The sequence below is a fragment of the Protobothrops mucrosquamatus genome, unplaced genomic scaffold (genome assembly GCF_001527695.2).
Source record: "Protobothrops mucrosquamatus isolate PMUCROS unplaced genomic scaffold, P.Mucros_1.0 scaffold192, whole genome shotgun sequence".
NCBI lineage: Eukaryota > Metazoa > Chordata > Lepidosauria > Squamata > Viperidae > Protobothrops > Protobothrops mucrosquamatus.
In genome coordinates, this window is record NW_015386548.1 from 520,575 (window position 1) to 544,092 (window position 23,518).

Sequence of the window (23,518 nt, forward strand, 5' to 3'; positions counted from 1 at the left end):
AGCAAGCTCAAATTATCATAATTCGGGCACATTATGTGACAACCCAGCAGTCTGGAAAAGGCTCTAATACAGGGAAAGGTAGAAAGAAAGAGAAAGATCACCAAGCAGCTTTGTGGATGGACTCAGTTACAGTGGTAATGAATGCACTATTGGAAGAGCTGAAGGAGCAGCTTAGGGACAGATCATCATAGAGAAAATCTATCAACATGGTCACCAAGAGTCAACAACAATTTTATGGCATGAAGTAATCAATTGGCATAAAAGGAACCTCCATATATTCTGAATTTCAGTTTACTATCATTATCACTTTTTAAAACAATATATTATTAAAGCAATGTCACAATCTATGTATCTGCAAATTGAGGTGCTCGTGATTCTGAAATCATGGAAAACTGGACTTTAGGAGCAGACTTATTTGACAGTTTCTTGTTTATAAAACATATGCTGATGTCACTATTAGGATGGACCTGGCTGAATTTTGAATCCTGAAACACTGAATAATTGGAACAAATTGTTATGTAATGAATTGTTTTGACTCAAAATATTCCATGAAATTCCATTTCTCAAGCCATTGTTCTAGTGCTGCAGATGCTGGTTCTCCAACAACTATGTAAAAAAAATCCAGTGTTGCTATAATATATTTTAAGATATTTGGCAGCTCCTAAAACAAAACAAAACAAAAAATCACTAATTTTGTACCATAATTCCCAAAGCTTTCTTTAGCAAGATTTGTTGTGCTAATTGGGATAGGGTTATATTTTCCATTTAAAGCCCATATATCCTTGAGTAGGGGAGAAAAACTGACAGTTTTTCTTTCCAGCCAATCTTCCTATGATCTGGTGAGAAGACAAAAACAGATGTTTTTGTTGACATGGAGAAGACTATAGCTGGCAGTTTAAATAAGAATATCCTCCATCTTTTTTTTAAAAAAAAATCTCATAAAATACGATGGTAGGAGAAGAAGGAAGAGCGGGACTGGATTTCGTAATTGATAAATAAGCTTTATGATTAGATCAGTATTTGTTTCCTCGGTTTCAATGCTTTGGACTGGTAATGAGACGATGGGAAAAGTTTCTCTTATTTCTTGATTGGGGAATATAAGTCCAGATCAAGGAAAGCCGTTCAATCATGCATTCAGTTCTTTTATCAGATAGAAAACATTATGGTTTACTGGGAGCTTGGAAATATTATGGCCTGGCTAGTCAAGAGACAAAAAGCATTGTCCTACTCCACCTCTCTAGAAAAACAGCATAGGACCTGTCCTGTTATGTAGAGGAGGTGACCCAACAGAGATTATCGACAGAGAGCTGAAGAAGTCTGGCTGTCCCTTAGAGCCTAGCTCTGGCTACGGTCTTTGGTTAAAAAATAAATAAAATAAAAGATAAAGACATATCCCTAAAAGTGACAAGATTTTCTTGAATGCTGCAAGAAACTCCTTTCAGAGATAATATAGTTCTGCTATTTAGTATTATGATGATGATTATTCTGGGACTGATCGCACCAGCTCCAGAGCAGCCTGGAGTAAATCAAGCTATTTCCAGATGCCTGAATTGGCCTCCAGATTGAACAGGGTGGTCCTTCTAAGTCTCTTTGTGTGAATCATTTGCCTGATTTTGAATCAGGATTAGTTGTATCTATAACAAGATTAATTTCATAGACACTTCATTAAATGGGTTGCTAAGATTAATTCTTATGCATGCATATTGCACTTTCTCTTTTCCTCACCAAAGGCATGTTTTCTGAATATTAAATTATTGTGGCACGATGGCTAATTCTACACAGATTTCTTTGTTTAATTCTACATCTGCTGCAGTTTGGGGCTGTATAATTGATTTAATCTCTAATTTTAAAGGAGTGCTGAACTCTCTTACTGGACTCTGCTTACATTTCTCTAGGGCAGAAATTGCCCTACTTTTTCCTTCAAGTATCTGCTTCATGCTAGACTATTTTCTTCTGAGTCTGTAAACTACCCTGGGTGAAATAAATAGGTTCACAGTTGGAATACAGCTCACTTTGCATTCTAAAAGATAACCGTTATTTCCATCCTCTCTTTTTTGCCTTTTTATTGTCTTCCTGTATTTCCAATGTCATCAGAAAAATTCACTTAGGTTTCAAATGTTATGTCTCTGAAAGAAATGTGATTCTTCCAAAATGTTACTTGAACACTAATGCAAAGATTATGAAAAAAATGCCAAATATTTTTGAGATTAACTATCCTTTTCTCTAGTAAACTAGTTCTGTTCCACACTTATCCTACTGAAAAGAAAAGAATTTCTAAAACAAATTTGGGGAAACTGAAATTATTAAGCAAAACAAATATCTGTGCCAGAGCAGCCAGAGTAATCAAGAAAGAATTATTATCTGCTCTGAAAGAATTTTTTTTTTTTAAAAAAGGAAGATTATTCTCTTTGAAGATAAAGAGTTTCAACCCATTGTCTTTGCTTTCTACTAGACAAGAAGGATACTCTGTTGTATGGAATATTAACTTTTCTACAGTTTTTCTTCCTTCTCTCACCCTGTTTATCTTTTTACTGGTAATCTGGATTATTCTGGTTAAGGAAAAAGAGGATTGCCTTTCCCCTGCTTCAGCCACTGTTATGAGCAAGCAGTGCCAATGTTTGTCATATAACTGAGGTCACATGACAATTGTTACAGCTCTCTTGGATGAAAATGATAAAGTTGACCTTGTGGGATGGAACTATGGTAAAAGTTTATAGCATAAATTAAAAAAAAAACAGAGTGAAATCTGGTGAGTTATGCAAGTGCCAGATCTGGTTTATCTGATTTAGAATGTGACAAAAGCTATGTGACAAAATCCCATAAAATAAGAGCTAGGGAAAAATGTGTCCCTGCTATGAAAAAAAAAATGGTTTCTGAGATTCTGAATGAACTTTGTGTAGAATAAATTCTATCCTGCAGTAGAATAAATGCTTGGTATTATTGTAAAACCCAGTGCTTTTTAACTCTAGTATGTAAAAAAAAAAAAGCACGACCTTTTTGCTTCACTGAAATTTCTTTGGTAAATTAGTTCACTGTTGAGATATTATTAATGCTGTTACATGCTCAAATATTTTCACTGGGGATCCATTGATTTAAGTTGATTTTAACAGTAAGATGAGCACTGAAAACCACATGTACTTAGGCAGGCCTTTGACAATTAATTGCTTGCTGGAAGTAGAAAGAACATGCATATCTGTTAATATTATTGTTGTACTTTTTGTTATGTGTTTTGTAATGTTTGAGTACTGCAACATTAATATTTATTTTATTTGGCTTTTATTTTATTTGGCTATTACTTACATGTACTGTATGTGTACTTTTATGTAAGTCATCTTGGATAAAGGTTTAATATGTCAAAAGGGAGAAACAGATGTATTGTACAAATTAATTAATGTTCATCAATTTCTCCTTAGGCAGCCTGCAGCATCCATTAGAAGAAAGGAGAAAGGTACACATTCTCCTTCGGGCATCTGAGAGAGTAAATTGTGATCGATTGAACGGTTTGAATGTCGGTCCAGGAACCATTGGTATGGATAGCATCTTTTGAATTCCTCAATGGGGCCCTGGAAAAACCTTGATCAAAAATGTCCTATAGTTAACATCAATCAAAGACTGCCTGTTTTGTTAAATAGTGCCTGCATTTTGATTGCTAAAAGTCAAGAATGGATAACCTGAAGCAACATGAAAACATTGAAGCATTTTTCCAGCAGCCAACAACATATTTGTACCCCTTCTAATCTACTGGTGCTTCTGTGCTGAATGTGGGACGTGGGATATATCTCACAACAACCTGCCCATCAGTTGTTTGGTAGATTGTTAGTAGCTAATGGAGGAGTTGGGTGTTTAAGGCATACAGAGCATTCCGTCCTCAGATGAACTTACACAACAAATTGAATGCATTGAGAAACAGTAATTCCATACAATCAGGATGGGGGAAGAGGACAGGCAGGTTGTATATTTGTATGTGTTGGGAGAAGTCTATGTGTGTATTTAGGAAGAGACTTTAGACCACTGTGGAAGCATGGAAGGCAGATTAATTTACATTCCTATAAGAAATTTCTGCTCCATAAACATGCAGGAAAAGGAGTGAAACAGAGTTATAATAGGCATTCTGATCATGCTCCTGGCATGAAATTAGGTACTTCTGATTAGGAAACTTTGTGGATATGCATATCCATAAGATCCAGTCCCTGCACTATTTGCTACCCTCAGCATCAAAAGGTTTGCTTATCAATGTACCAAAGTGACAGGCCACTAAACAGGCTTTCATTTCAAATAGGAAATAAGTCCCCCCTAATAATCCTTTCATTTTTCCCCTTTATTATATTTCTAAATATGTTATCTTTTTCAAGCTATTTAATCCCACAAGGAAGCTGTCATTTTCCTATTCCAATACTGGTATGACCTTGCTGAGCATATGGATTATACAGTAATCCAGAAAGCCAGTTTACCTTTTTGCTAGAGTTGGAATCTTCCTAATATAATCTTTAAGGAAACTGCCTTGGAAACTTTATGAAGTGCCCAAACAATCTGCACCAGTACAAAAAGGCTTCGATGGGTACATCTCTGGCACAGCTGAGATGTCCTCCCTAGTATGTTGAAGATCTTGCAAAGCTTAGCAACTTTTGAATCATGGCTACTTTCTTCTCTTTTCAAGGTGTTTTTGGAAAGCTGCAGATGCACAGTGTTTACACCAAGAAGTCATGGACACATCTTGGAAATGATGTTGCACCTGGAAATGAAAGGTAGATGTTAAATTATAGGTAATAAGAAAAATCTTTTTTATTTTTATTATTTTTATTTTATACCCCCCCCCTTTTTTTTTTTTTTGCAAGAGTCAATTGAACAGAAGACTCAGGACATGGTAGGACCTTTCTGGCAACATTTCAAAAGGATTCTGAATTAAACCTATTAGTATGCCACTGCATTAAAAATAACTTTTGATGGCACGCACATAAAAATACAATATAAAACAAAACCCATATAAAAATGAAAACTACAGCAACCTTACAGAATTGAAAGAGAATAAAAGATGGCAACAAGAATTCAAATCAGGAAAAGGGTCTCTGAAAAAGCTCTCTGAAAACATCTTTAGGAGCTTGCAGAAAGCCAGTACAGAAGGAGCCAGCTTGATCTTCATAGGGAGGTAAAAACAAACAAGCAATTTCTCCTTGCTTCAACCCCACTAATTATTTGAAAATGTGGGGTGTGCAGAGGTTTCTCCTGCTTGATTAAATGAGATGAGCAGAAGTTGGCCAGAGAAAGTTTCTGCTTGTCAAGAAAAGAATTTTATGGGTCAAAATCAGCACCTTAAATTGGACATGGAAACCATTGCAAGGATCCACAAAACTAATGGTATGCAGTCCCAACATCAGGAACCTGAAAGTACACAGACTGCTGTATTTTAAACCAACCACAGTTTCTAAATATTCTTTAAGGGCATCCTTAAGCAGAGGGCATTTCAGTAGTCTAGATGGCTGATGATAAGAGCATGAGTTACTGTTTTTGTCATAGAACGCCCAGAACGGAGTTCTGGCACTTTTTTTTGAATGGAATCTTGTAGGGTAGGCAAGGCAGGTTGTATGACGTGTGTGAGTTCCAGCACCTTTTTTTTTTTTTAACAAAAAAGCACTGTCAAGACCTACAAGTCCTCTGACACCAGATGAAGCCAGAACTGACATACTCACCAGTTGGGCATATGCCTCTCTGATCACATTTCTACTTGCTGATCCATCAGGAAATAGAAGGACGCCCACGTCAGAGAAATGCTCCCTGATGGGTAGTGTTTACCCATACATGAGTAACTCTTGGTGGTGACAGAAGACCTTGGTGCATTTGTAGAAATGTTAGCTTTTCAGGATTCTATTTCAATGTCTTTTCTCCTATCCAAAGTGACAGGATCCAGGCACATTCTTCCTACCACTTACAAACTTGTCTTCATCAGTGAATGTAAGCATTTTAGTAAGCATTTTTTTATTTTTCTTGATAGTATGTTTGTATGCTTTAAAGAAAGTAATATTTCATGGAAACTTCACAATATTTTTTTTGAGATTTACAGGATTATGGTGCAAGATCATTTGGACTGGCATCAGGGTGACAGTATTGTTGTCAGTTCCTCTTCATATGAAGCCCATCAAGCTGAAATAATCACTTTGGAAAAAGTTAACAATCGTAGCATTAGGATCCGTGAACGTCTTCTCCATAGACATATTGGTATGCAATTTGTCTCCTTTGCTTAGATTGTATCATGAATTTTGTTTTGTACATTAAAGGCTACCCAACATTCATTATTTCTCCTCAATAAACTTGCCATTATTCAATAGCATTTTCTTTCTAGGGTGCCTTAACATTTTCATTGCTTTAATTAAGTAACAAAATGGGAATTACAAGTTATCTGTAAGGTAGTTAACCTTATGAAGACAATCAGCTGAAATAGAGATTTATGTCTGGAAGGGCAAGAGTTGGACTCCTGACCCAGCTACTACAAATTGACTTTAAGTTCACATGCAGAGGCTATGAATGTATAGTCTTCTACCCAACATTTTGCAGGGAAGACTACAGTACATGCATCTGGGGTCTAAATATAGCCAATCCTCAGTGAATTATAGTAGCGCCTAGTTTAACCCAGCCATCACTGAAGTGATATAAAATCTGTTCCCATTATGTTCTTCTGGCACAATAGTTGGATAATTTTGGAAGATATTATAAGTCATGGGCAGAGATACACTATAATCAACATATATTGGACTAGCAAGTATGATCTCATCCCCATTTTGTATCTTTACCTCTCAGCTTAGTTTAAGGGCTGGTATTGCTTCTTAAGACATTTAAGTGGGCAATCAGCACTTATACAATGAATGAATTGTTTCAATTATTTCTGTATTTAACTGCTGTCTCATACTACTAGAATTACAAATACTTGCAAAATTTTAGGTAGGTGAAATAAACTCTGACCTTATATTTAACCTGTTTTAAATCTGAGATGCCATGGAACTGATTTAGGCTTGATCACAAAACAGCTAAGGTACTATGGTCCTCACTTTTGAGATATGTTATTCTCTATATCAGTGATTATTATATGAAATAAGGGGAAAATAATGTTAAAAGTGATAATAAAGTAAATGACTTTTTCCAAATGTCTGAATCTTCAATAAATTATGAAGTCCTACTGTACATAGCCTGGGTATATGAACTGTTTTCAGAAGGGAAGAATTAGTAGAGATTCCATGTTTGGTTTATTATTCCACTTCTATTGTTTTCTGTCATTTTGATCTCTGTAGGATATTCCCATAGATTAGAAGAGGGTCAATGGATTCTCCTGGCTGCAGAGGTTGGGCTTCTGACAAGAAACATTCAGATTAAATCTGACATGGATTGCATAGGAAGACTTCTGGTGAGACCTTGGGACTATGCAAATCAAGATGCAGGTACTTGAGTATTTATAATTATTTTACACATTGTTCTCAATCCATATAGCTTAGAAAAACATAATTTAATTTTCTAGATTTCTCATGTATTTTTAAAGAACATGAATTCATTTGATAGTTATCACACCAAACCTACTATTGTGGGTGAAGTTTTTTTTCCCTGTTCAATAATGTCCAATTCTCAGAGACTGCCTGGACAAATCCTTGCAGTTTTCTTTACAAGGTTTTTCAGAAATAGGTTGGCATTGCCTCCTTCCATCAATTGACCCCAAAACCCCTTTTGAATGTGGGAGTTATAAATGATTTTTTATTTTATTAATAATGTGATAACATAGTAATAATTAGTGAGGAAAGTAAATGCAACTAAGTTTAAAACATGCTATTTGAAGTAAAAAAAAAACTATTATCCTCTATAGCAATGTTATGTAGGCATTAATGAAAATAAAACCTGGATCATTAAGTAACCCCTTAGTTACTGTATTTGCTTTCTTTTTTTAAAAAAATGGAATAGTATTAGCTTAAGGATTTATGAATTAAGAATGTCTAAAGTGGCATCAATAGAATATCTTTTACCATTGTTTTTATTTTTTAAGGCATGGAAGGTTATCTTGTTCCCCCTCCCCCCTCACACACACACACTAAAATTCTGATTCTTAAACACGTCCTTCTCCCATTTTGCAGGTGTGCTTCAACTTTCAAATGTTGAAATTTTGAACTTTGGATCTTCACAGTCTCCATCAGTTGACATTACAAATTCATCCGAGTCTTTCATAATTTCCTCTAGCATTCACCACAGCTGTGGAGTTGGTATTCAAGCCATTACAAGTAATGGGCTCTTCCTACGTGATAATGTGATATTCAATACAATTGGGCATGGTATACATTTAGAAGGCCAAAATCATACACTCATCAGAAATCTGGTTGTCTTAAGCAAACAACCAGGGACCTCGAGGCTCTGGGTGGCTGGCATCAAAACAAACACAGTAGAAGGTGCTATGCTACATAATAATAGCGTGGCTGGTTCAGAACGGATAGCCTTTCATATCAAGGGTCAAGAATGTTTCTTAGCAGAAGACCTTTACAGTGGCAATGTAGCTCATTCAAGCCTTCATGGGGTTCATTTATATAAAGGAGATGGCTTTCCAAACTGCACTAAAATTACAGGCTTTTTGTCTTACAAAAACTATGACTATGGGATAATGTTTCATCTTGTAGGAAGTGTAGTAGTTGAGAAGGTGACATTGGTAGACAATGTTGTGGGACTCTTGCCAGTACTTTATGGACCATCTGCTAAGCTGTACTGTCACCAGAAAAAGCAGCACCTGAAACTAAGAAATTCTGTCTTTATGGCAACCAGCACTTCCTTTGATTGCATCAAGGACAGAATCCAGCCTCTTTCAGCCAATGAGACAATTACAGATCGAGCTCCACGTAATCCCTGGAGGGGCCGAATCGGCATGTTATGGCCATCTTTTACCTCGGACTGTAACTGGTGGCCTGATGCTCCATGGCATAAAATAAGAAACCATTCAATAGTTCTGGGAGTCACAACTCTACAAGGTTAGTACTTTAAGAGCATCTGTGGTCTAATAAATACTGAAATAATAAATACACTAATAAACCCTGGAACTACAAATGGTGCTTGGTGGTTAAAATGTCATTTAAAGTATTCTTAGGAGCCTCAAATATTTTATTAAAAAACTTTAGACAAGCAGATCTATTATGGTGCTACAGCTTGTAGCTGACCAAAGCCCAGCCTATGAATATTTTCCTAGGAATGGACTGATTTCAATGCAGCTGATCCGGATTTTGTATGCTTAATCCAAATTTAATACAGTCTTAGGTCGAAATACACGTCTTTATGTCAATTTTATTCTGTTTCAAGATACATATGTATACTTTTTCTAAAATAATCAGCACATTATTAAGCCTTTTTCAATGACACCAACAAAAAAAAAGAAAGAGTAGTTGTACTTGGGAGAGCAAGAACTTGTCACATAAAACATACAATTATGTAATAACAATGTTCCTCACTGTAAAATGGTTATAGAAGAAAAGACTCATTTAAATGGAAAAAAGACCCAAATAAATCTATCTATATGCTTCTGATGAAAGCGTGTGTGTGTCTCTGTGTGATTGTGTGTGTGTGTGTGTGTGTATCCAATCTCACAGAAAGCATGAGAATCCATGATCATATTGTATATTCATGGAGTTTGTACATATTAGATTAATCTAATCTAACGTGAATAAATGGGGATGTGGTTTTGCATACTCTTCCCAAGACATATTAATATGATTCTTAAGAGCCATGATGGCACAGTGGTTAGTATGCAGTATTGCAGGCTAATTCTGCCAGTAGGTCAATTCTGAACAGCTCAAGGTGGATTCAGCCTTCCATCCTTCCGAGGTCGGTAAAATGACCCAGATTGTTGGAGGCAATATGCTGACTATGTAAACCTCTTAAAGAGCACTGTAAAGCACTGTAAAGCGGTATATAAGTCTAAGTGCTGTTGCTATTAATATGAAATATTGTTAAGAGAGCCAGTTTGTCTAGTTAAGACACCAGGCTAGAAACGAGGAGACTATGAAAGCTGGCTGGGTGACTCTACGCCAGTCACTCTTCCCATCCTATGACATCAGACTTGGGTGTCAAGATCAGTCAATACCTGCCCCAATCAATGGATCAACAGTTGACTGAACCAAAAAAATGGACCCTGCACTTGAGGAAAAACATTAAGAAGAAAAAAAGTAAAAGAAAAAAATGTTAATTTTCAATCATTCACTTTAAAGTTACCTGCTTGTTTAATCATGGCAAACTGACTTATTTGGCTTGCTTAAATTATCCATATTTGTAACTAAATATAATTAATTATAGGCCAGGTTGACATTGCTTGCTGTAGTTAACCATAATTCCTCTCTTGGCTATATAGGAAAGGTAGGAAGGAAAGGAAAAATTCATGGCCTGATGCCATTCATTTTTCCTTGTTTATATCTTGTCAAAGTAGGGATAGAAATGGACTCCCTTTAGAACTTTGGAATTACAAGTCTTCAAATTATTTGACATTTGCCATGGCAGTTGGAGCTGATGATATCTGGTGTTTAGAACAAAAGGAGGACACTAGGTTGGTTATTCTTGAACTAAACTATGCTTAGCAACTGTGGTTTTCTCCTGTCCTACTGAGAAATAGAAGGGAAATGGACGCAACTATTTATTTTGCTAAAGATTTCCTCCTGAAAACAAAAATGAAGACATTTTGATTAATTTTAGACAGAACATTGAAGCATCAATTCAGTAAGCCCAGAGACATAAATTTCTCCCTGGAATCAATGAGATCTTTAACTGAATCTTAAAATATTAATCCTTTATTTAAAAGGGGGAAAAAAAAGGTTTGCAAACCTATGTGAACATAAACAAAATTTACCTCTAATTTCTACTTCTAGATAACGTTTTTTTAAAAAGTGTCAAAAAAGCGGTATCAACAATTAAAGCAGCAACATTATACCACACACCATACACACTGATGCAGCTACTTCAAGATTTAGTTTAGCCTGAGATATTTATTTGTATCCCATCTTTATCAATTTTACAAATAACTCAAGCAAGAGAATATATCCAACATACCTTCCTCCTCCTATTTTCCCCAGAACAACAACACTGAAAGGTGGGCTGAGCTGAGAGAGAGAGAGAGAGGAGAGAGGGAGGGAGGGAGGGAGGGAGGAGAGAGAGAGAGAGAGAGAGAGAGAGAAAGCTAAGGCAGGACTAGAATTCCCAGTCTCCCACTTTCTAGACTGGTGCCTTAAAAACACTAGAGCAAACTGGCTCTCTATATAAATTAGTCGAGTGCTGCCATTTTTCTACAGAGTTTTTATTTTCCCTTTATCAGATATAACCTTTGATGGTTTTAGAAAGAGTTGCTATACTGGGGACCAAGACACCTGCATCATGACAAATCCAGGACATGGAGGCATCTTGCATCTGATCACATCTGAGCAGACCAGAATGCTCCATATCAGTGAACAAAATATGTTCTACTTTCATCCACTGCAAACGAGGTATATTTATAATCACTTATAAGTAATCCATTTTGGATCATTCTTGCTGAGATTTCCACAATAATTATGTTTGATATATTTATAATCTGTAGTACTATCGCTGATCTGTTTTTCTTAGAGTTGCTTTCTCCTATTTCTTGTTTCATCTTATTTCAGCTCCAGTTAATCAGTTAAAATGTCTAATATGGTATTCCAACACTAGAATAGAATAGAATAGAATAGAATAGAATAGAATAGAATAGAATAGAATAAGTCAAGTGTGATTAGACACAAGGAATTTGTCTCTGGTGCATAAGGTCTCAGTGTACATATAAACAGCAAGTAATGGATTAAACAGTTTTCTAACAAAATACATCATTGCATTATGTCTGAACAAAAAATGAACGCTGAAGAATGTGTATATCTGGATACATATACTGATTCAGGAAGACGTTTGGTGCGCTGGAGATGTTCCCCATTCTACCTCCCATCAATACTAGATAGAATCATTGCTTTATGTTCAGGCAAAGCGTCTGCAATATCACCTGTAAAACATTAAAAGAGCATACATGCATCACCATCTTTTTTTTAGAGAGTTTATCTTTTATTATCGCTATTACGAGACACTGAGCTTGTCAGCTGGAAAGCTGACAGTTCGGGTTTGAGACCTGAGTGTCACACAACAGGGTGAACTCCCATTACTTGTCCCAGCTTCTGCCCACCTAGCAGGTCGAAAACATGCAAATGCAAGTAGATAAATAGGTATCACAGTGTTCTGTGTGCCACTGTGTATAGTCATGCTATCCACATAACCATGGAAGTGTCTTTGGACAACGCTGGCTCCCTGGGCTAAGAAATGGAGATGAGCACCACCCCCTAGAGTTGGACATCTGGACAGGGAAAACCTTTACCTTTACCACTATTATGCTGTCTCCTATTTAACTGACATGTGTATCAGTAATTGGCCTGTTCCCAAGTCTCATATTTATTTCTTTCTCGTCAGAGTAAATGAACCTAGCTCATCTGGTAATGCAATATGTGAGAACTCAAGGAAAGCTCTTTTCAAAGATTTGGATGGCAGTGCCCTAGGATTGGATTCACCTGTATCAGTTTTCCAAAAATCAGAGTTGGATTGGGAACAAGCATGCCAGGATGCTGGTAAGTTGCCAGTCATGGGTAGACAACAATACCGAAGGATGTTATATGCAAGAGAGAGCAACTTAGAAGGAATCCAGTGCTACTGTGGCCATTTGAAGACAATTATTCCAGAAAGATGGCAGTATGACAATAAAGAATTTAGAGTCATTGTCTCAGGGGTACAGTTTCCAATTGTATATGTCTCTCCTAGTTCCAGGGCAAGTAACTTAATTCAACATAACCTTTATATGTATTAACGGCAGCCTGGTCCACATTTATTCTTCAATAGAGCAAGGTAATTTTATTCACTTTTCACAAGTGTTTTGAAATCCCTTAATGAGAGATGCTTTCTAAACAATTGACCTAATAAGATTTTGTGTGAATCCCATAGAGAATGGTAGGCCCGCCGGCATCAAGTCCTGCTCAGACTTTTTAGAGTAAACTGCCTTTTCAAAAGAGCTATTTTGTTATACAGCCATGTGCTGAAAGTGCATGCAGTGAGACTCGGTTCCCATCCTGATTAAGACTGTGCTGCGACTCCAGATAAACTCTTTAATTACAATTAGTATCTCTGGAGCCTGCTGTTCATGATGGTGGCCATTTTGCAGAAAAGTTACTTCAGCTGGATAGGAGCTTAATGCAGGGGACTGTAATTAATCTCATTTTCCATCTTGCCCTGGAAAGCGATTAAGCACAAAGAGAACTTTAATCTTTAAACCAAATGTTTAATCTTTAAATAAAACATCTAATGTCTTCCAGGGTAAAAGGCATTTCTCTAAGGATCTGTCTTAGAGGCTGCTTAGAGGGCTGATTAATTCACTGTCTTGCACAGACATGATCTTCCCCCCTGCTTTAGTTGACCTGATTATGAATCACAAGTCAAAAAGTCAAACACCGGGTTCTATCATCTTTAAAGGCAGGTTTATTGCTCTTTATGTTCATGCACATATCAGGTCATAAGCTTCTAGATTTGTCATTAGAAAACAACCATCTTTGCCATTTTAAGAATTTTCAGAAGAGTTTTCTAGAAAAGGACATATATGGAAGTCTTTGAGAAAAGGCCCTTAGAAGGATTTGACATTGAGCTAATAATCAGTGTCATAAAAACTTTTTTTTAAAAGAAGAAATTGATCATCCACCTCTATCTTAAATGTACTTATACATCTTGGGATTCTCTTTTTTTTAATCTGCTTCTCATTTTCAAGTCCAAACCATGGACAAGAATCATATCTCCCTAATTTTAATGACCCATCATTTATAGAAGTGCTTTATAATATATCCTTTATCTGCTGCACTACTTTGTGGTGAATCCCAAAGCATTCATTCATGGAAGTTCTATTCTGAAAACAAATGAGATGCTTTATCGCCATATTTTTCTTTTCTGGTATATCAGTTAACTTTTTATATTATGGTTTATTTTTATGTATCAAGCTTTAATTGGACACATTGATTTTTATGATGTATATTATAGGATAACTCTTTGGTAAAATGTTGAGATAGTGGGAAATAACACCATGCAAGGAAATTTCTGTTCCTGATAGCTATTAAGCTATATTCCCGGAGTATACGTAGATACAGAAAGCATATTCTGTATCTACATAAAATAATTGCAGAGCATAAACAAGATGACATTGATGGAGATACTGAGGATAAATACAGTGACCAGAACAATGAGGCAAAAAAGCAAATCTTAAATCCAAAACAGGCAGAAAGTATGGCAAAGAGGCTCAGACAGAAATCTTCATAATCACATGAATATAAGAAGGGGAGGAGGTAACATTTATTTCATTATAGCCCTTCTCAATAACAGTATTCTTAGTTTTCCTGTGAAGTTGATACCTAGTGTGGTTTCCATAGTGGGGCTAAGACAGTGGTGGGATTCAAATACTTGAACAACCAATTCTCTGCATGGATACAGGCCTGGGCATCCAAGGCCTAGAATGGACTTCCAGAAGTGGCATCCACGCACTTCTGGTGGGCCATTCTAGGCCTGGGAGGCCTCCTCTAGGCCTCCGAGGCATAGAATGGATTTCCGGAAGCAGTGTGCATTCAGCCAGTTCTCCGAACCCAACAAAATTTAGCTACCAGTTCTACCGAACCGGTGTAAACTGGCTGAATCCCACCACTGGCCTAAAAGCAACTGAAGTTTTTACTGTTTTCCTGCTATCATGACTGTTTTTTATGCACCTTGAGAAGTGTTAGAACAGGAAAGAGATATTAACTAGATTTCCTCTCCCTACTGTCATAATCAACCAACTAACCAACCAACCAATTAAATCAACATAATATAATATAAAAAAATCAGAATAGTGTTGAGGAGCAACATCCTCTAATACACAAAGGAGAAGTGAATTTATAAACAAAGGGGCCTACTGGAAAGTTAAAAACATTTTCCAGAATGCTACTGCATTATCACGGAAAAGGCTGTTAAACACCCGCCCACACACATATAAGTAGACCTTGAGCTATGACCACAACTGAGTCCCAAATTTGCATTGCCAAGCAAGACAATTGTTCAGTGAGTTTTGCTCCATTTTACGACCTTATTTGCCACAGTTGTTGAGTGAATCACTGCAGTTGTTAAGTTAGTAGAACAGTTGTTAAATGAATCTGGCTTCCCCACTGACTTTGCTTGTCAGAAGGTCGCAAAAGGTGATCACATTCCCCCCTGGGACACTGCAATTTCATCAATACTTGCCAGTTGCCAAGCACCCGAATTTTGATCATGTGACCATGGGGATGCTGCAACACCCACAAGTATGAAAAATGCTCATAAGTCACTTTTTTCAGGGCCGTTGTAACTTCAAATGGTTACTAAACGGATGGTGATAAGCCGAGGAACGCCTGTATATAACCCTCCAAGGGCCTTTTTATGCACTGCACGGATATTAAAAACTATATCTGTCCACTCAGAATGGACCTGAAAGAACAGGCTAGGGAAAGATTGTCATGGAGAAAATCTATCTATGTGGTTGCTATGAGTTGAAAAATCACTTAATGGCACATAATAAATTCAAAATAAGATTTTTAAAACATTGGAAGAAAAAGCAACATAAAAAGCATGCCCTTAATTTGTCACAGGGTTCACTAATTTTCAGCCAGCTTCTGATTCCTTGGACTGTGAGATAATTGAGAGGTGAGAGGCATGTTTGAAAAATGAAGGGAATGGATTTAGCAGAAAGAATTCCTCCCTGAAAAGTTGTAACACGTGAATGGAAATAATACTTACATTCTAGACATCTGTTCTGAGAGAAACTGAATTTATAAGGTTGCGTCAGAAATGAGTTTTAAATATGGTGAAAAATAGAATTCAGAGGAATTTATGATTAATATATTTGACTGATGTTGTTCAAAGAACAGTACAGTAATTGTTTATACATTGAGAGATGGACGACAGGACAGCTAGACTTTATAGTTCCCAGATGAAAATTAAGTAAGTAACAAGGTCGGCCTTCTCAAGAGTGAATAAGCCTCACACTTTACAGGATTTGCATGTGAACTTGAAGAATGGCATTGCCCTAAATTTCCCTGGCATATCCATAACGAAGACAAACTGCTGAGTGTCAGTGCGCAGTACTTGACACAGAAGAAGTGCTGTGTTTTGCAACAATTAATTTTGCAGAGGAAGCAGCCTGTTTAAAGATGCCTGCAGCACTCACTAAAAGTTGTGTTGTTTTTCAAGGCCACCAGATACACAGTTGGCTAGGCTGCCTAATAAACAAAACAACAATGCAAAACCCGTTGCCTGGTGGGGCTTGCTAGAGAAGGTAAAATGAATAATGCTTACCTGCCAGGGGTGGGTGAAGATAATAATTGTTTAGCCTGCAGCAGATCTCTGTAAGGGTTAAAAATGACAGAGATATTAGGTGAAAACTGTAAGATTGTTTGGTTTGAAGCTTTCAGCAATACCCAGACTGTTATTTACCGGACTTGGTCGATTTACTTCTTAATGCAATAATGACCTGTGAAATGAAACGTGAGCTAGACAATTGTTCCTCATTGTTTCCAGTAAAACATTCTTTCATACCCCATTAAACCACCATTAATTCCATATGAAAGAGAAGCCAGCACAAATACACTGAACCTGGTTTTCCTTTTTCTCTGTCATGAGAGTCCCTCTTTTTGCTTTGTTCCTCTAACCCTGTCATGTTTGCTGTAGGACAAATGGTGTGCTTATAGATTAAGTTTTAAACAATATACAATAAAGCCATATAAATATTGATTTAAGGCTGTTGTTGTTCAGTCAAGTTCTGCCGTATTCATCCTATGTGCTGTGTCTGAAGTCAGGGGAGTGCAGTTACTGCGAATGGAGGGGATAAATGCAAGACAGGGACTCACAACGGGAAGAGCTGATTTCATGCCTTTATTGCTTTTGAAAGACTTAAGGATGGGCAGAAAGGCTTGCTGTTAATTTAATATGAACCTCCCTATTGCACATAATTCTTTTGCCTGCTGTGCTGTGGTGTCCACATCTATTGCAATTTGGGGTGAATTCTTGAATTGGTTACCCAGAGAGAGGGAAACTCAGTCTTCAAGTTGTGCTTGTATGTTGTAAACCTCCCAAAAAGGAGAAAGGGAAAAGGAGAAATGAAGTGGATTATTATTATTTAATGATGAGAACAGGACAGAAGAGAAGCCTGTCATGTAATTATAAGTAAAACTTCTATGAGGGTATCACAGTGGCTTCATAACTGGATATCCAATTCAGCTATCCAGGTGATCACTTCTGGTGTTGCTTCGTGCAGATCTTCTAGGGAACCAAAGAATGCATGTCATGGACAATCTTGCACAAAATGTTTAATAATAATAATAATTAAATGTAAGGAACCATGGGAAGGAGAACAAGGAATCCATGGGAATGGGACACAGTAAAAAGAATGGATGAAACCATGGGGACAGAAAACATAGTTGCCTATAATGAAAAACCCGAATCCTGGGAGAAGAGAGAAATTTCTGTGTAGTGGGGGTATTTGGAGGTTGAGAGTGGGTGATGGACAGAGAGAAGGAGAGCGGTTTACAAATGTTTCTGTCTAATATAACAGAGAAATCTGACAGAATGCAAGCTTTGCTTTCTGTGAAATGGGACTTGTAGATGAAGTAGCTAGCTGTGAGAAATGGGAAAGTGAAAACAAGATTAGTTTGGGGAGCACAGTTGCTTCAGCAGTTTCCCTACTGGTCCTCTATGTCCTGAGCAAATTATTAAAACACTTAGTTTCCCTCTTACTTGCTGTGATCTTCATGGCTTTTGGGGTACGACACTATGTATTGGTGCCTGTTTTTCTTTCTTCCTTTATTTATTATGGTCTTAGACTGACATATGCACATAAAATCCATCACAATTCATAAATACAAAAATAGCAAAGGATCCAAGAGACAACAAAAATGATCAGTTGCTTGATTAAATAAACAATCAAATAAACATTTGAATGCTTTTGTGAAGTTTCATGCAGAAAGCTTAAATGGATAAAGGATGTAACAAACTTTGCCTGGGTTTTAATTGTCTTATCTTTTAGGTTTTTATGTTGTAGCCTCTTAATTTGTGAATTGCCAAGAATACTGTGATTGCAGTGGAGCACAAGTTAGGTAAATAAATGTTGTCCTGTTCATTAAAGCAATCCTTTTGGTAAAGGGAATGCAATTTTGTGACACTATCATTTTTATATATGGATTTTTTTTTCCTGCTTGGAGTCTGCCTGTACAGATCCCTGCAGGGTTTTTTTTGGCAAGGTTTTTCAGAAGTAGCTTGCCATTGACTCCTTACTAGAGCTGAGAGAAAGTGACTGGCCCAAGGTCACCTAGTTGGCTTTGTGCCTAAAATGGGATTAAAACTCACAGTCTCCAGCTTTCTAGCCTGATGCCTTAACCTGTTCACCAAATGACTTTCATGTGATAAATATAGATTTATGAGAGAAATAACTGGTAGCATTATATAATAATTCAGGAAAATTAGGCATGGCATTTGCTAATGAACTGAGACAATTTCATAAAGGATGGAAGGGACCATCTTCCTCTTCCCTCCAGGCAGTCTTGTCCCCCTCCTTTGGGCTATTTTCTTTAATTAGGAGCAGTCTTCAGTCAGATGTTCTGCTGGTGCTGTTCCTAGTCAAGCCTTCCTTTCCTTCTCCAGTTTTTCCCCTCTGGCTCAGAAGAGTCAGTCAGAATGACAAAAATAGGGATCAGAAAGAGCCTTTCAAAGGGACTCTGCCTCAGTTTAACTGTGTAGCAATCCAGAGCATCCCATCTTTGGAGCACAGAGGAGAACTACGAATTACCAGAAGCAGACAAAGAAAATACTGGCGTGAAAATAGTTGTAGAACAAAGGTGTCAAACTGGCAGCCCGTGGGCCAGATGCGTCATGCACAGGACACGCCCACGCTCCACAAAGACAAAAAACGTCATGATACACCATGATACGTCACATTACACAATTGAGTTTGACACCCGTATTGTAGAAGGTACATTTAGAATGTTCTGGGAGATGCACACATTTTATGGCTTCACTTTTTATTTTTTCCCCATTTTCATTAACATTAATCTGATGTGACTGGAATAGCAGAGCAACCATGAAATATATTAGCATTTCCAGGGATCGATCCCAAAGTCTAATCTCTTTTTATTTTTACATTTTCCCCTTTTCTTTCTATTTTTTGTGTATTTTCGCATATCTGTTTTACTACTAATCACAGGATCTTTCTGAGTGGTATGAACCTCTGTATGGAGCACCGAAAACTTACAATTTATTTGATAAAATTTTAAGTTAAATTTTAAAAATGTATAACAAAAAATATAAAATAGCTTCTCACCTTGCGAAGATAGTTCTTTTTACAGCATGAAAGACTACAGGTAGTCCTCAACTTATAACTGGTCCCCAGGACTACTTATAACCTGAACATGAAGTTCCAATGGTCACCCCCCCACGGTCATGTGATTCTATGGGATCTTGGCAATCAGCCCACATTTACAACCATTTGCAGTGTCCCCACAGTCACATGACTGGGATTTATAATGTGCTTTTTTTCTTGGAAATCAGTATTTACTTCCAGGTTTGGCAAAAACACCCATCACAGGCATTGATTTGCTTAACTATCTCTTTGTTCACTTAACAATCATGGTTATTTACTGCAAAAAGGGTCATAAAATTGGGCATGGTCAACCAATTTTAACAAGCAACTTGACTTACATCCATAATTCCAGACTCAATTATTATCAAAAGTCAAGGACTACCTGTATATTCAAAGAAGCATCTGTGCTGCATGAGAATACAGTGGACAGAATAAACTGTGATTTCAGCAAAACATTAATGATATACTCTATGACAGGGCTTTTCAACCTTTTCACCCATTGTACCACTTTTAGGATATGGCAACATCCGAGTACCACCAGTCGCCTAGCAAGACGTCAAAAATTTGATGACCCCCCCCAAAAAAGGAAAAAAGTGATAAAGTACAGGTAGTCCTCGACTTACAACAGTGCGCTTAGTGACTGTTCGAAGTTACAATGGCACTGAAAAAAGTGCCCCCCAAGCCACAGCCGGGCAAGACACCTGCCTGCCCGCCCGGCCGCGCTCTTCCTCCTGTCCGAGGTTTTCATTGTTGTGAGCATTTCTGTTGAGGATTGGCAGCGGGGGGTGGGGTGGGGGGTGTTTGGTTTTTATTCCCCCCGTCTGCTGGGTGGTTGCAGCAAGTTTTGGTCACTTCACATGACCCTGGGACACTGTGACCATCATAAACATGAATCAGTTGCCAAGCATCTGAATGTAAATCACAAGACCCTGGAGATGCTGCAACATTCCAGCTGATCGACGCTTCTTCTGGGCTCAGCAGAAGCACCAGGATCAGTGCTGCTTTCCAGATGATTGGTGCTTCTTCAGGGCTCAGCAGAAGCACCAGGATCAGTGCTGAGCCTGGCATTGATCCTGGCACTTCTGCTGAGTCCTGACAGCCCCGAAGAAGTGCCGATCCTGACGCTTCCGCTGAGCCCTGACAGCCCTACAGCTCCAGCCATCTCTCGCTCAGACTTGTGCGATGCTGCCACTGGTTCAGCTCATTCCCCTTCCCCACTACCACTTTTCTAGGATGGTCGCGTACCACCTGCCAGGTGCCAATGTACACAGGTGGTACCCGTACCACTGGTTGAAAAGCCCTGCTCTATGACATTCTGATTAGCCTGCTAATTAAATATGGGCTGGTTACTATAATAAGTGAGATTTGTTCATCAATATTTGTTTGTTAAAGTAGAATGTGAGTATTGCATAAGGTGGTGCCCTGTTTTCTTCAACATTTATATTAATGATTGGATGAAAAGAAAGAGACAATATTTATTAGATTTGCATATGACTCAAGATTGAGCACAATAGCTAATACCTAGAAGCAGCTGGCCTCCACATTGTTTGTATTATGCTAGCAAAAGAAGTTGCTGCTTTAAACAGCAGTAGACAAGTGCTACATCCCCAGGTGCTAAAAAAAACACCCCACCTTTTTGAAACTTACTCTAAACATTGCCAGATTGAAAATTGATTTGATTAGACTCCTCAAATAGTTGAAAATTGTTATATTGGTCTGTGTTCTATCTTTCCCAAGGATAGAACACAGAATAATTAACATAAATTTACAGGATGGCAAAAAAAAAATAAAAAATCTCCAACAACTTGTTAGTGAAAATGAATTACCAAAGTGAGCTCCATTTCACTAGATGTGTTTAAGGAGATGTTGAGTACTCAACTCTCATGGATGCATTGATTTAAATCTCCACACTAAGTTACATTTGATGGCCTCAGCAGTTTCCTTCCAATTCTTTACTTTTATTATTCTATCTCCTTTCAGCCTTCTACCTGCCACATTCACACAAGCTCTGATATTATACCAATCTACTTCCTTTTCTTAACTGCAGAAAGTTAACTCTCTCCATTTATAAAATGATACATCAGATAGGATTACCATGTCTATCATGCTGGTTATGACCACAAGGATTGTTCTCTTAAGTCTCTCCACAAGAGAGATTGGTTGCACCAGTAACCAAGTCATTCCTAAGTCTTATGCTATGACATTACACACATTCACTGCATATTTGGGATCCTATGTGATATAAGTTGGGATTTGTAGAATTTCCAGCAGACGGGTAGGAAAATGAAGTAAATGAAACTTTTTGGAGGGTTACATTAGTCTTTCCAAAAGGAATATGGAGACATTGGCTAAAGCCTGAAAAAATATACTCAAAATAGAACCAACAGTTTGCATCTGTGAATGGGATCTCATTTTCTGTTTCTGTTAATCACTACTGACCACAGTGAGCTGGAGGCTAGAAAATAAAGTGCAAGGATAAAGAAAGGGGAACTGATTTTATTGTTCTTGTCATGAGATTTTAAAGAAACATGGCATGGAAAAAATGTCAGCAAAAATCATGACCCAAATCTCTTTATAAAAGAAATGAGTTCATAAAAGGTACAAAGAACTTGGAATTGCCTGCAGGCTGTTACATATAGAGGGTGAGTTTCCTAGTAATTAAAATTCACATAAGACCAGAAGTAAGCAAGTATACTGTATATTTGAAGCTTGGGAAAAGAAGCACTCAGGGAGTAGTTTCCTTTGAAGAGCATTTCTTAACAGCTTCTCCTTTCTATGAAGGTATGAAATTTGCATAGAAATGGTTTTTATATATGTTTTAATAATGAATCAATCCAATTTGGGGCCTATGTAATTTCTTAATTGTGTTTCTATCAGCCCTCTGTTCTTGAATTGTGCATTCAATTTATTTTGCTTTATGGTTAATTGGACAAAGTGTACCTTCAGCTGCTATTATGGTGCAAATCTTCCATCTTCTTCCATTTTTAGAATCAAGTCTCTTGCTTACATGTAGATAGGAACATGTTTTCAGTGATATGCACAACACTTAAATATTTATTTAAAATGATGTTTGTTGTTGTTAGTTGTGAAGTCGTGTCCGACCTATCGCGACCCCATGGACAATGTTTCTCCAGGCCTTCCTGTCTTCTACCATCTTCTGGAATCCATTTAAGCTCACGCCTACTGCTTCAGTGACTCCATCCAGCCACCTCATTCTCTGTCGTCCCATTCTTCTATTGCCCTCAATCTTTCCCAGCATTAGGCTATTCTCCAGTGAGTCCTTCCTTCTCATTAGGTGGCCAAAGTACTTGAGTTTCAACTTCAGGATCTGGCCTTCTAAAGAGCAGTCAGTGTTGATCTCCTCTAGGACTGACCGGTTTGATCACCTTGCAGTCCAGGGGACTCGCAGGAATCTTCTCCAGCACTATAATTCAAAGGCCTCAATTCTTTTGTGCTTAGCCTTGCTTATGGTCCAACTTTCATAGCCATACATTGCAACTGGGGAAATCCATGGCCTTGACTATATGTACTTTTGTTGGCAGGGTGCTGTCTCTGCTTTTTAGTATGAAAATGATGTTACAAAAATGTAAGTTATTTTTCCTTTTTACTGCCCTAACAAAATCGCATTGGGATCAAGTTGTTGAAAAATCTGAAAACATGAAGCAGTGTAGAAAAAGTCTACAGTGATGGACCCACATGGGAGGAACTATCCATAAACGTATTTCATATTTCTCACAGAAACATACAGATTGAGAATTTGTGAAGATCTAAATTAGCTGGGAGAACCTAGGAACCTTGGAATCTTTGCTGTGGAAAGATTCACTGAAAAGTAAACTAATTCTACCATATTATGGAAAATGCCAAATGAAGTACATTCTAGTCTATTATACAAACTTATGCCATGATTCATTTGGCTTGGGGAGCCCTGACAATTTTTTCAAAGCACCCATCTGATTAAGCATCAATTGGTTAGCAAGAAATAATCAACATCTAAGTGCTCCTGTTGGTTTTAATTTTTGCCAATCCTATAGCAAAATATAGTCAGGACTGAAGGAGAGAGGCACAGTCAGGCAATTCCAT

General features: G+C 37.5%; 1 protein-coding gene across 1 annotated transcript in view; it reads left to right on the forward strand.

The window, feature by feature from the left end:
• Positions 1-19,007, forward strand: part of PKHD1 (PKHD1 ciliary IPT domain containing fibrocystin/polyductin) — a 189,932-nt gene extending 170,925 nt beyond the window's left edge. Inside the window, exons 52-61 of the mRNA XM_029283700.1 lie at positions 3,414-3,527; positions 4,658-4,745; positions 6,059-6,213; positions 7,281-7,400; positions 8,076-8,987; positions 11,312-11,480; positions 12,463-12,617; positions 14,210-14,308; positions 15,678-15,732; positions 18,659-19,007. Coding sequence (XP_029139533.1) covers positions 3,414-3,527; positions 4,658-4,745; positions 6,059-6,213; positions 7,281-7,400; positions 8,076-8,987; positions 11,312-11,480; positions 12,463-12,617; positions 14,210-14,308; positions 15,678-15,732; positions 18,659-19,007 — 2,216 coding nt within the window. The remainder of the gene's footprint in view (positions 1-3,413; positions 3,528-4,657; positions 4,746-6,058; positions 6,214-7,280; positions 7,401-8,075; positions 8,988-11,311; positions 11,481-12,462; positions 12,618-14,209; positions 14,309-15,677; positions 15,733-18,658) is intronic.
• Positions 19,008-23,518: the final 4,511 nt, after the last annotated feature.